Below are 13,689 nucleotides of genomic sequence, written 5' to 3'. Positions count from 1 at the left end.
TTCCCATACAGGAGAGTCTGGAAGACTAAAAACTGCATTGCCTGGAGTCCCCTGCAGCTAGCACTCTCTAAGTTCCTGGGATTTTAGAGGCAGTCGAAGCAGAAGCAGCTTTAAGACTGTGTGTTCCAGTGTTAATTCTCCCACTTTGAGGAGTTGAGAGGCAGTTTGGGAGGTGGCAGGAAACTCCTGAATTGGGGATTAAAGTTCTGGCTCCAATGGCTGCCTAAGAATGAGTCCGTTCTGTGAAGTGCTGAGAGTCATTCCTGAAACCCTGGGCTGACACTCACCCCTCCAAACCTCCTAACGATTGTGTGAGCGTGTAATTCCCTGTATTCAATCCCTTTCCCAGTAACAGACATAAAGGTGGCTTCTGTTCCCTACTGATACAAATCCTTAGTCAGAGACCCATCTGGTCCAAGCTTCATCTTTCCTTACTTATTCTATTCTTACTTCTCAAATTGTTTTTGAGGTTCTCTTCTTATCCAGCTTCACATTTTATTTACCCCCAGAAAAAGCATACATTTGAGAGTTCAGTAGATCTTGTTTTAGAATCTCACTCTCCCACTGATAATCCGCGTCACCGTGGGTAAAGTTTTTAGTCTCCAGCCTCTGTTTTCTGGTCTCTAAAACATGCCCAGGGGCACCTTTCCTGTCAGTCGGGGTGCAGCTCAGGAGAGAAGTCCTGGAGGCCCCTAGCAGGACAGAGGGTAGCAGTAAACCGGTCCTTCCCACAGTGAGCTCCACGGTCATCAGTTATCATTTCCAGTGTTGGAGACGGTCACTCCCCCACCAGGGATACACAGCCCAAGCCCCTCTTCAGTAGTTGGGGTGAAAGAGAAGCTCGGTGTAGGGTCTTTCCTGTCCCCGTGTCCATGGGCTGGATGGCACACATCTCAGCACCCGCGTGATGTCCCCAGAGCTTCATGGTGACACAGCCTCTGCTCAGTGCCCTGCAAAGATGTGGACTCCTCACCCCTGGGGATCTGCTCTCTCAGGCCTCGTCTGAGTCTTGCTGGAGTCCACGTGTACGTTGTCCAGTTCGTTTCTTTTTCTTTTTCTCTCCTTATATGTCTCTCTCTCCTTCGCTCCCTCTTTCTCCATTTCTGCGTTTTCCCACTCCTCGCGTCTGCTCATTGTTCTCTTTCTCCTACGGGGTGTCCGGCCCCTGCTCTGTTGCAGTGTCTGTCCCACTTCCTGTCATTCCTTCTTCCCAAGTTTGAATTGTCCGCTAACTCCGTGTGTTTCTGCCTCTCTCTTCCCTGTCCCGGTCCCTCTTCCCCTGCTCTGCCGTCCCCTGAACTCGGCCTCCCTCAGCCTGCTGAGCTCCTTGCCTGCTCTGGGTCCCCCTCTGCTCCTGTCACTCCTTCACCCCCGCTCTCAGTCTGCAGCATCTCCCCGCGCGGACGACTTCTGCTTCTGGCGGCCGCACCCTCCCCGTCCCCGCCCTTCCTCTCTGCTCAGCTCCCTCTTCTCCCTTTGCTTTTCTCCTGCTTCTGGCGCCGGGTCTCCCCTTCACTCCATTGTTTCTCCAAGTCCTCAGGCTCTGTCCCCTGCTGTGTGTCGCATTCTTCTCCCTCACAGGCGTTCTAGTTATCCCTCCATTACTCTCTGTGTCTGTCCCCCACCCAGCCCAGCGCACATTCACGGGTGCGGATAAAAAAGATATTCGTTGCCTGGAAGAGCAGCTCAAGCACGCAAACACGCCACAGCGAGCACAGCCGGTGGGATGTGATTTGTGCAGAAGAAACACAGAGGGTCGCCAGACAGGCGCAGGTCACTTCCGCCAGCACGAGAGCCGAGGGCCTGCCGCGGTGGCGAGTGCCCTGGGGACAGCCAGGGGGCGCAGGGTTGGCCCCAGGGGTCACAGGAGGGGGAAGCGGAGAGAGGGGTGGGGTCTGCAGAATTCCAGGGTCAGGGAGGAGCCCCACAAAACACTTGAACCCACCGACCTACCCACATGGTTGTGTGGGGTGAGGGGGAGGAAGGGCGTCACCGAAGGGCGTTAAGCAGGAAAGTGACAACACAGCGGATGTCTACCTGGACCTACTGCAGACAAGCAGGGGCGGGGCGTCGGGGGTGGCCCTGACTCATCGCGGAATGATTTTAACCCGGGATAAACGTGGATCTTAAGCAGAGCAAACAGGACTCAGAAAAACCCCACGTGACACCAGGGCCGAAGGGGTTTTAACACACGGGACGGCTGCTGACCCTGGTTGTGACTGACCGGGGTCCTGGGTGACCCGGAGATCACACACCTGACGGCTCAGCTCCGCCCTTGCTCTGCCAGGTGCCTGCTGCTCACCTCAGCCATGAACCTCTCCAGAGCAGGGGCGATAGGAAATCTGCAATCTTTGTCCCCAAGCTTCCCGTGGTATCTGGAATATAGTAAGGCCGCAACATGAAATAAAGCCATCTCCCCCAGCTCCTTTCCCTGTGGACAGACAGCCACTCGGAGCTTGTGGCCCCTGGGGACTCCGAGCCACACGCGCCTACAGGCTCACCGCTCCCTCCACGTCTTGTCTCCAGGACTGTGGCCCGACAGGGCTTTTCCACAGGCAGCTTCTCCATGTCCGGATCCTGCCCCACAACACCCCCGGCTTCTCCTCTCCACACCGTCGTCAGCGGGCGCTTTGAAGCAAAAATCGCTTGAAATCATCAACTGACTTCCATCTTAGGAAATAACCAAAAATGTGGACAGAAATGACTACAGAACAGTGTTAGATCCAATATTCAATGTCAAATTTTGTGCTTTATGGTTCTGAGATATAAACCCCCAGCTCAAGAAAATTTCTAGTACCTAGCTAACTTGTGTGAATATTGCTGGGCGTAGGGACAGAGAAGGAAAGATTACATAAGAGTTAATATGCTTTGGCAGCAAGTAACAGAAAGTTTGTCTCAAAAGGGCTTAAGCGATAAAGGACTTTGTTGGCTCACGGAAGTGGAGATGCAGAAGTTTGGGCTTTGCGATTCTCGCACTCTGTCCTCCTCCTTTGGAGACCTTTATTCTTACAGATGCAGGGAGCTGCCAACTGAGACAATAGTCACGACAAGTGGGAGAGAAAGTCTCTTATTTAACTGTGAAATTAAACTCCCCTCTTCATTCTGATTGGAATCATTTAGTATATGCACTTGTCCCTGAACTAGGAACTGTCACCAGGGAAATGCCACACACTGATTGGCTTAAACCTGAGTTCCTAAAATAATTCCTAGCAGAGGAATGGAATTATCTGACTGGCTTAGGCTGGATCTGGAGTCAATTCCCAAAACCACATTGTTCCTGCTCTAAAGAGCAATGAGGAGACAGATGTTCACACACAAAGAGAACTGCGGAGACGCGTCTAGTCCCTCACTTGGATCAAAGTAGTGTGAAAGATTAAAAAATATTCACAAGACAAAAAGTTGAAACTGACATTTCAGTAGAAGTGAGAAGTCCAAGCCAGAAATCCTGAGGAGGTCCCTGAACTTCCCATAGGATGTAGGAAGAGAAGTTTTGAGTTGGTTTTATCAAAGTCACAAAGAGCAGGACAGAACGACCCAGCTTTATCTGAGTAACACACATAGAATAAGTAACAATGCCTAACAATAAGTAGGCGAGGGGGGGGACAGTGAGGAGGAGGTATAATTGCACAAAAGCAAATGCTGGGGTGAAAATGCTGAAATATAATAGTCTCTGCCATTGGATAAGGGAACTGTGATTATTTTTCTCCTTTCTAGTTTTCCCAATATTCTTCTAATGAGAATATATTAATTTTACGATTAGAAAGTATAAAAATAAATGGCTGTTAATGGTGGTTTCCAGATGTAACTTACTCTGAGACGTGCCATTCCCATGACCCATTCTTTACTCGCCATACACAAAAGCCAAATGCACAGTAACAAATTTTCTGATACTTGTTATGCACTGAATTGTTAAGCTCTTTGGAGGCCTGGCAAGATAAAAGTCCCTAGTCAACAAGTACTCAAGGGCTGACACATCACGTGTTGAAACTGTGGTATATTTGTGGTTGAAGGCTATGCTTATGTTAAAAAGTTAATTGTTACTGAGTCAATAAGAGATAACTCTGGCTCCAGCAGAGAAACTGATTAAACTGGGAAGCCTCAGCAGAGCTCCCGCTGCAAGGAGAAGCACATTCTTGTCTCTAGGCGACTTTCCAGGAGCAGCAGGGTGAGTCCCTGGGAGGCAAGAATTCTGTGCAGTGACCATCACATGCACACACAGCGGCATAATAAAATCTTTTCTTGATACAGATAAAAACCAACAAACTCTCGTGGCACAAACTCACTTTAATCAGCTTCATTATTTTCTCTGTTTTGTACTATTTAAATCATCTTCATTTCTCTTCTCTCCTTTCTTTTTTAATTTCTTTTCCACACTAACAGGCTTTGGATTAGCAAGGATTTCACTCACTGAACTGCCCGTGTGTCAGGAAGTGAGAGGTTTTGTATCCTCCTGGAAACCCTTTATTTGCGATGGACCTGGCCTGCCACGCTCTTAGGCACCAGAGCTGCCTCTTCTTTCCTCGTCTCTGCGCGGACGCTGCTGACGGGCCGCTGGCCAGGAGGACATGGGCTCGCCCAGGTCGGGCCTCCAGACTCACGCCCAGCCCAGTGGTCTCAAGACATAACTTTCTTTATTGGAGTTTGGTGAGAACTATGAATTTCTTAACCTCGTATTGAATTTGGTTAAAATAAAAAATCCTAAGCCGGTAAAGGTCAACCAACAGTGAAGAGAATTTTGATTATCTTAAAATTATAGAGAAGAGACAGTAGAGATTTGTTGGTTTCAGCTCCTGGTGAGGATGAAAAAATTCAAAGCCAGAGAAATTAAACTCATCCTCTAAATGTGCACAGCGGGTCCTGGCAAAGGCAGGGTGAGGATTCAGGGTTCCTGGGACCCTGGTGATGCCGGGCGGTCCTCTCGACTCTGCGCCATGCAGCCCCTCCTGGTGGCATTGCCAACACACGCTGCCCTAGAGCAACCACCCTCGTTGAAACCCCAGATGTGGGCATATCACAAATTGTATGCAAGAGAAAAGGAAATGTCTCAAAAGTATGGACAGACAGTGCATGTCAGAAGAACAATGAAAGTCAAAATCAGAGAGTGTCTTATGGGATCCTGGGGCACAACTACCCAGGAAAATGCCTTTGGGGAGGGAGAGGGACAGAGTGGGGAATGAAATCACATTCTGGGAACCCATTCTAGCGCTTTGGGAAGTGGCTCAGAGGAGCTGCAGTTCTGCTGGAACACCGCTACGGAGGGCCACGCTGATAATCGTAATAAATTTAACACAAGGTTTTAAAAATGGCCTCCTGTACCCTGTGCTCTACATTGTTCCCATTGTCCAAATGCAGCCTGAATTCTGTTAATTTTGCTAGAAAAGCGAACAGGGGGAAACAACATAAGTCTGCCATCAAAGGGACATCCAGCCTCTAGCTCAGCCGGCTGCCTCTGTGCATGAGCAGGCACCATTCCCCTCAGTGTAAGCACCCTCCCTCCCCAGCGCAGCAAGACCCAGCGGAGAGTCTAGGCAACATCTTGTCTCACCCTGTGCATAGTCAGACACTGGCAAAAATAGTATAGGTTACTGCCACTACTGTACGATTTACCACCAGCATCCCTGGCTGCTAAACCGGTTGTGTTCTCCACCTACACAATAGTGTACGTGCTCCACCTCTCTTTACCCAAAATAGACATGAGCAATGGACTGTGTCAGCCCTAACAGCCCCCACCTCCCGGTCTCACATTAATCTAGTCGGCAGTCCCCAAGCAAACCACCTCCCCGTGCTCATGCACCTGTGCAACGCCTTCCCCCACCCGCAAACATTGTCTCTGGGCTTGCTTTGCCCCACGGACATTACCAAGTGGGATGCAAACAGAGGCTTGGGAAGCCCTCGCACACCGGAGCTGTCTCTCTTGGCACACTCCCCGGTGAGGTCTGGCTAGTCTCCACGCTGCAAGGAAAGTCAGCCTAGACTGCTGAAGATGGGGGTGCACAGGCACGGAGCCCCAGACAGGGAGATCTAAAGGTGGAAGCCTACAAAGGGTCCCCCAGAGTCAGACTCCCCGCTGCACATCCCTCAACCACACACGTACACATGGGGCAAAAGAACTGCCTGGCAGAGCCTGGTCTACCCACAGGAGCACAAGAAGGAATAAATAGCTGCTGCTCGAAGCCACTACACGCTGGGGTGGCTTGTTATTCAGAAATAGGCAACTGAACCAGCACTAACCCCCTACTGGGGGTTGTAAGGGGCTCTTCTGTATCCTCTCCGTACAGGAGCAGAAAGGGAGAGGGGAAATTAAGGCTGAAAAAATATCCTCAAGGAGTAATGGTTCTGCCACCTCCTCAGGCAAAGTCCCTTAGCAAATTAGTCTCTTTGTTTCTCTCTCCACTATATAAGGATAATAGCAACCGATCCTATACATGCCCAGCATGTGTCGTGTGGGGTTAGAAGGGATGATGCATTCATTCATTCATTTATATCACAGCTTGGTTGAAAGAAGATTTAGGCAAGTTAGGGCAATGGATGAAATGTTTTTCATGCCCCATAAGCGAAAGTGGTTCATAAATTTCAGATAGTACAGTGTTTACCAAAATATTTTCTCCACCTATCAACTCGCTCTTTTCCCTAGTCTTCTCTACCAACATTTTCATAAGGAACATTTGTATTGTTTTACCTAAATAATTATTAGCCTAATTAATGATTGATCACCTTCAACTTTTTCCACTTTGAAATAGAAACACTTGGCTTTCAGCAGGACCTGATCAGTTTTGGGGGTGAAGGTCAGGCGATTTAGACAAGGGGCAAGGGTAAAGAAAGGGGGGCTGAATCGGAGATATGGGCCAATTAACCATGTGGCCAGGCCGCAGTGGACTGTCTAACTTTGGGTGGGCACTTGGGCACATGGGGCCCACCATAAAAATTATTCAGGGTTGTCACAAAAGTAAGAACTACTCACATAATGACCCTGCTCTCATTCCCACCCTTAGACTGAAATAAAGTGACAAAGAAGGTAGGTTTTTTATTTGTTCAAAGTTATGGGGTACATGAGAAATTTTGTGACATGTACATAACATGTAATAGTCCAGTCAGGGTACTCAGGGTGTGTGTCATCCAAGGACAGTACACTTTTGTTGAGTACAGTCATCCTAATCTGCCATCAAACACTGAATTTATGCCTTCTATCTTACTGTACGTTAGTACCCTTTAACTCACTTCTCTTCATCCTTCCCCATCCCCCTCCAACGCTTGGAGTCTGTTATCTATTTTTCTACTCACTACCTCCAGGTATTCAAAATTTTTATCTCCCGCCTATAAGTGAGAACACATAATATTTGTCTTTTTGTGCCTGGCTTATTTCACTTAAGATAATGACTTCCAGTTCCATCCATGTTGCTGCAAATGACATGATTTCCTTCTCTTTATGACTGAGTAGTATTGTGTTGTGTACACACACACCACATTTTCTCCATCCACTCATTCACTGATGGACACTGAGGTTGGTTCCATGTCCTTGCTGCTGTGAACAGCGCTGCAATAAGCGTGCGCGAGCAGGCGTCCCTATGACACATTGATTCCTTTTCCTGTGGGGAGGTACCCAGTAGTGACATTGCTGGATCAAATGATAATTCCATTTTTAGTTTTTTGAGAAATCTCCGTTGTGCTTTCCATAGTGGCTGTACTACTTTACATTCCCTCCACCAGTGTATACGGGTTTCCTTTACAAGGAGGTAAATTGTGTAGGTAAATTAAGCGCATTGAAAATCCACTTATCAGTGACTGTGTGTGGGTGTGTCTAGTTTTAGATCATTAATGTGCAATAATAACCCGTGTGCGGGCCTCCTGACTTTGTGCTCTGGCCTGACATTTCATTTCCGAATGACCATTGGGAGCCCAAGAGGATCCAAGAGAGGGAAGCACACAGGGGAGGAGGATCAGAGTGGGAGGAAGAAGTTTGGAGACTCTGGATGACTTTGGGGGGAGGCGGTTCTGTTTGGTTTTTGGGGTTTTTTTTACCAATAACTTTTGATGAATAAATGAGTCAAGCCAATCTAACTATTGCAGTTGTTATTGCTGTGGTTGATGACATCACAGACATCACAGAGTTCTAAGCTCCTACCGAGCACCTCTCCAGACACGTGAGCAGATGCAAAATGGAGCCCTGGACTGGCCAGCCGGGTTTTGTATAGTCTAAGTCCATGACAAATTGGAGAGCAAATGACAGTCAGCCTTTCTGATCTTCATGGTAAGATGTCAGTTTTTCTATTTGCTCCTGAAGCACGTGACTCTTTTCCACCAGCTCCATAACAATTTGGTTCTTGTCTTGAAGCACAAACTATTATCCCGCATCTGTCAGAGAGATTGATGCACGTGATATCTCCAAAAGTTTGTGTACTAAGGGATATACTAGAATGTCCAAGTTCTATTTGTACTTTAAGTTGGGACTATAAGAATACACATCCTCAGGGGAATACTTTTCATAGTGACAACCAGTGTATGCCGAATGGCTATTACACCTCTAGCTAATTGACAGGAAATGATTTTTTTTAAAAAGCCATACGGAAAATGTTTCTCCATCTTGTGCAAAGCCAGGCATTTTTGGTACCCAAATTCAAGGCAAGAAAACAGAATCCCCCTGCAGAGATTCCAGAAAGCAACACAGCCCTGCTGACACTTTGATTTTAGTGCAGTGAGACCCATGTCAGATTTCTCATCTCCAGAATATAAACCAATACATCTGCGGCTGGAGTCAGGCTCAGCAGTGGGATGGTGTGACCTCAAGGGCTCCAGGCTGCATGTCCCTTTCATGGGGGACATTCTTGTGCTTTGGACTCTCCAGAACCACAAGGTAAGGGTGTGGCCAGTGGGGGTCTGGGGAGGTGGGTGGTGCAAAGGGACAGTTCTGTGCATCATGTAGAATGTGCCCTAAGCCTGGGGAGTCCCCGTGGAAGAGTCCCCAGAATCAGGGAAAGGAGGCGGGGTGAGATGCTGCTCTTGTGAGAAGACAGAGGCTGCAGGGGGAGGGGCCAGGGTGAGCTGTGAGCAGAGAGTGGGATCCAGGGGTGACCTAGAGAGACGGGCTGCCATGCTGGGGCCAGGGAAGAGAATCACCTGTTGTTCAGCTCACATTCCCCTTCCTCCTCCTCCTCCCCCCTCCTAGGCCCAAACCCTCCCTGCCCATCCCCCTCTGGCTCCCCCTCCATCTCAGGATGCCACACGGGGGTGCTATGGTCAGAAGGCCCAGGTCCCCCCATTTCTTACGTTGAAATCCTAACCTGCAGTGTCATGGTAATATCAATAAAAGATGGGACCTTTAGGGAATGATTCGTTCCTAAGGGCAGAGCCCTCTTGAATGGGATGAAGGCCTGCATAGAAGACCCCAGAGAGCTGCCTTCTAGCACGTGGGGACACAAAGAGAAAGGGCCATGGACGAATCAGGAAAGGGGTCCTCGTCAGACAGCGAGCCTGCTGGTGCCCCTTGGACCTGTCAGCCTCCGACCTGGGAGAGAACGAATTTCATTTGCTCATAAGCCCCCGGTTCATGGGTTTTGTCACAGCAGCTGGAATAAGCTAGGATGGGGGTGACAGGGACTAGCACAATAGGCTCACGAGCACATTTTAATTTATTTTAAATAACTTTATTTGAGGTCAAAGAAAATATTTTAACATAAAATATTATGCTTTCTCTTTATGATAAATACAGGGTAAAATATGGGAAAGGGTACTGTACAGAAATAAATAGGGAAATTAAAATATTTATTCTGAATATTATCTATGTCAACTGTTATAGTTTTTTTTTTTTTCAGGTAGAAATGGTACTTTTTCTGAAACACTTTTAGTTTTTTCACAGTTCCAGCAGTACTTGGTATCTGCAAAAAGAAAAAAAATCCAGTGAGAGTCTGTGAGGTCCTGCTGGTGGCTGAGTCGGGAGGGGTGGCTGAGGGGGACGGACCCAGGGCCACACTGGGCTCCTGCAGGAGGCTGGGCTGAAGTGGACAGTGACAGCCACAGGGGAGAAGGAAACCTCCCTGAACTTAAGGTCACCCTGAGGGGCAGGATATAGGGACCCTGTCCCCGCCCAACCAGGACCTGGTTCTATCAGCCACTTTCTTCCCTTGTTTGCAGAAAAGTGATGGCTTTTCACGCCTCCTGGTGGGGGACATGCTCAGTGTCACCCACCAGACTCAGAGACAGACAGCTGCAGGGGGAGGGGCCCCTGGCAGAGTAACAGGCCCTCTTATAACCCCAGGTCCCAGACTTTCAGGGAGGGGGGGGCAGCTGTGGGAAGAGCCCGGCTGTGAGAGCCAGCAGGGACCTCGGACTCCTCCACGTCCCGTCCCCCTTGGACTGACGAGGAGAGCGTGGTGCCGAAGGGCTGAGACTCCACTAAAGCCACGTGACCTGTTGCTGACAACCCTGGAACTAGAACCCCGGCCTGAGGCCCTTTCCACACTGTTTGGAAGGAGGAGAGAAAGGGTCCAATGGAGAAATGAACAAGCCACTGCAGGCTGTGGGTCACGCTGGCTGGGACAGGGATCAGGATTTAGAAACAGCAAAAGTATTTTCCTAGAGAGGGTCGGCAAAGAAAGGAAGGAGAGATTCCAAATGGAATTGCACAGAGAGAGCAGGGACGCTTGCCTGGACTTGTGGAGGTAGAAACGGGAAGGAAATGGACAGAGAGCAGATGCTTAAGGACCCCATGGTCTATGAGGATTGATGTCCCACCCTGTGCAACTACTTCTGCACTGACGTCACTTTAGGGTCCCTTCAGTGTCCTTCAGCTAATGTCGGCTCAAATGAGTCCACAGTGCCTGGACACTGAGTCCCTGCAAACGCCACCCTCGTCACACAGCCCTGCACCTCTGGGGCTGAACACAAAGCTGACAAGGCCACTGCAGGTCTCCTGCCTGGGACCAGGTTCTAAGTTACTTTTTGCCATGAGCAATAAATGTGCTCACTTTTAACTGTTCTCATTCAGAGGTTGGAGGGAGTCACAGCAGGGGCTGCTCCTAGGGAGCTACAGGTCGCCAAGGATGGAAAAGAAGGAAAACTCTTGAGTCCTGGCAGGCGCATTCCAGGGACCTGGCTGGCCTTGCAAAGTCAATGATCAACTTGACCATCGAGACCAGACGGAGGTTACAGCGGCTGTTGGAGGGAACACACGTGGCAGAGAAAGAGCAGCGGGAGAGGAGCTGTCCGCTTGCACAGAGAGCAGCAGGAGTGTGTGTGTGTGAGACCGCAGGTGGGGTTACCTCTGCACCCGCAGCTGCAGGCCTGAGAAACTGCACGTGACTCTCCACTTGCTGAACAGCAACTTTCTCTCGCTCATCCTCGGTTTCAGGACACTCGGGCCAGCGAGCAGGGGAGAGACCGTCTGGGCCAGTGCGGGGAGTCTTGGCTGGGCTCCTGGGAATCCACGAACTAGAAGACAGACCAGAGGGAAGGGTAGAGGCTCAGATGATACAAGTTACCAGGACAGGGGTCTGGGATTCGCATCCTGTGAGCACTGGGCACTTCTCAGGAGCCCTCCCCATGGGGCCAGCCTGGGGCTCCTGACCTCTCGTGACTCTTGTCTCATCCTGGGTACCTGGGGCTTGTCACCTCTCAGATGACGGCATGGCCTGACAGAGGAGGCCCAGGCCACAGGCTCCAGGAGGAGATAGAGGGGACAGAGAGCAAGGAGGGGCAGGACAGGATGTGGGGCCTGGGAGGGCTGTGTTAAGACAGTCTGAGCAAAGTGGGTCCTTTTGAGAAGGAAACTGAGGACATGGCCCTGCCATGCCTGCAGGTGATGAACTAGAGGGGCAGTCACAGGGGAGACTGATTTGGACAGTTTCTAAAAAAAGGTTGTGCTTTGCTTCAAAAAGAAGATTAAAGAAACGGAATAAAACCTGGATATGTGAGGAAATTGACCTGTGGGCCCAGGATCAACACTGTTAAAAAAAATCCATGTGAAATCACTATGTAAGTGATAAATCACCGAAAGATATAAGGACTAGACATGACATGGTCACAGCTTTCATTGAACAATTGGGCCCCAAAGTCCTCTCCACCCCTGCATGGTGACAGCAACCCCAACATCAGAGCCTCCTGCTCCCCTGTCCTGCCCACCTGGGAGGAGCAGCCACTGGTGCCCAGAGTCAGCGCTGGCTGCGAGGATCCAGGGGTCGCAGGGGAGGCTCCATGTGGCAAAGCCACAGCCACGACCCCACTGCTGGTCCAGCTGGAGCTGCAGACAGTCAGTCACCAGGGCGCTTGGCTGCAGCTGTGTGTTTGCAGCTTGCACCTGTGACACGCAGGGGCTCAAGTCTCCACTCCAAGGCCCTTGGGGACAGGCCTCCTGTGTGGGAGTTGAAAGGAGAAGAGGCTTCAGTGGGAACAATCCTAGTGCTCTCTCTGCTACGTCCTCCCAGAACACCCATTTCTGATGTCCCTGCGGGTCAGTGAGACCACCCAGTGACTCTGGCAACCCATTGAGTATATGAAGGAGATGTCACCAGTCAGGTGTGAGCCTGGGGAAGCAAAGATCCCAGGTGCCCAGGCTGGTGGAGACACGGCCAGGCACTGGGCAGATGGCAAAGCTCCCAGACCCACCTCCCCTCTGTTCAGAAAACTCTGCCCAAGCACCTGACAGGAACCAACGATGTCTCCAGGGTTGGCCTGCAGGGACATCGCTCAGCCCAGGCAGAGGACTGAGCAGAGCGAGGCCACCTGGGACGCCAGTGAGACTGACCAGCTTTCTCACGGGAGGACTCACCCGCTCCATCCAGAACAGACTCGGCCTCAGGCTCGGCAGACAGGGAGGTGGCGCTTCTGATCAGCTCTCGGCAGTCAGACAGGTCAGCACCACCAGGAGGGAAACCCTGCTCCGTCAGTGCCTGTGACAGCCCTGTGGTCCCTGCGTCCTCCTGCAGCTCACTGGGCCCACTGGGGAGAGGAAGAACCAAAGATGAAGGCAGGAGGGGTGAGACCCCTGAGCACCCCGCAGGGCCTGATGGGAAGCACAAGGGGGGGTTCAATGGCGTGTGGCCTCCCTTCGCAAAGGAGGCAGGACACCCCCTCCTCGGCCTTGGGCACAGCTCGGCTGCCTTGGCCATGGGGGCGAGAAACAGAGACAGAGAGACAGAGAGAAAGAGAGAAAGAGACAGAGACCACAGGGCAGTGCAAAGTGCACTGACAAGATGAGGAGCTAAGGAGGAAGAGACCCCAGATGCCCTGTCAGATGCAGGCAGGACCCACAGCACACAGGGACCCATAACCTTGGGTCAACCCTGGGGACAGATGACGGTGAATTTCACATGCAGCAGTGCAGGGAACATGGGGCCTGAGGCCCTATAGACTCTCTGAGATCTTGTGTGTTCTAGGTCTGCTGTTCCAAACTTGTGCCATGGGGAGACTGTTTGCGAGGACATTCCTGTCAATGACCCAAGGCCACAGTGTGGACAGCAGACAGGCACACCCTGCTGGTCTCAGCCTCACGCAGTAGACCACGTGATCTATCCAAGGGCAAGACACCCTGAGACTGGTCAGTTCCCTTGGTCAGACTCACGCTACTAGGGCCACGAAGGAGACGGACCATGGGGGAGGTGACACCCTTGCTGCAAGGCTCTGCCACCTCCGGGGTAGTGAAGGCATCAGTACAACCAGTGGGCTGGGTTTGCCTCGAGCGTGAAATCTTGGTGACTT

The 13,689-nt window shown here is 50.7% G+C and overlaps 1 protein-coding gene across 1 annotated transcript; it reads right to left on the bottom strand.

Moving 5' to 3' along the window:
* Positions 1 to 9,780: 9,780 nt before the first annotated feature.
* On the bottom strand, positions 9,781 to 13,100 carry LOC123630005 (neuroblastoma breakpoint family member 4-like). The gene is made up of 5 exons (XM_045539332.1): positions 13,081 to 13,100; positions 12,761 to 12,930; positions 12,115 to 12,327; positions 11,256 to 11,424; positions 9,781 to 9,872 (listed from the first exon to the last, which is right to left on the bottom strand). Exons 1-5 carry the CDS (start codon positions 13,098 to 13,100, stop codon positions 9,848 to 9,850), a joined length of 597 nt encoding a protein of 198 aa, XP_045395288.1. The 3' UTR covers positions 9,781 to 9,847.
* Positions 13,101 to 13,689: the final 589 nt, after the last annotated feature.

The sequence above is a fragment of the Lemur catta genome, unplaced genomic scaffold (genome assembly GCF_020740605.2).
Source record: "Lemur catta isolate mLemCat1 unplaced genomic scaffold, mLemCat1.pri scaffold_67_ctg1, whole genome shotgun sequence".
Lineage (NCBI taxonomy): Eukaryota > Metazoa > Chordata > Mammalia > Primates > Lemuridae > Lemur > Lemur catta.
This window is presented reverse-complemented; position numbering and strand designations above follow the sequence as displayed.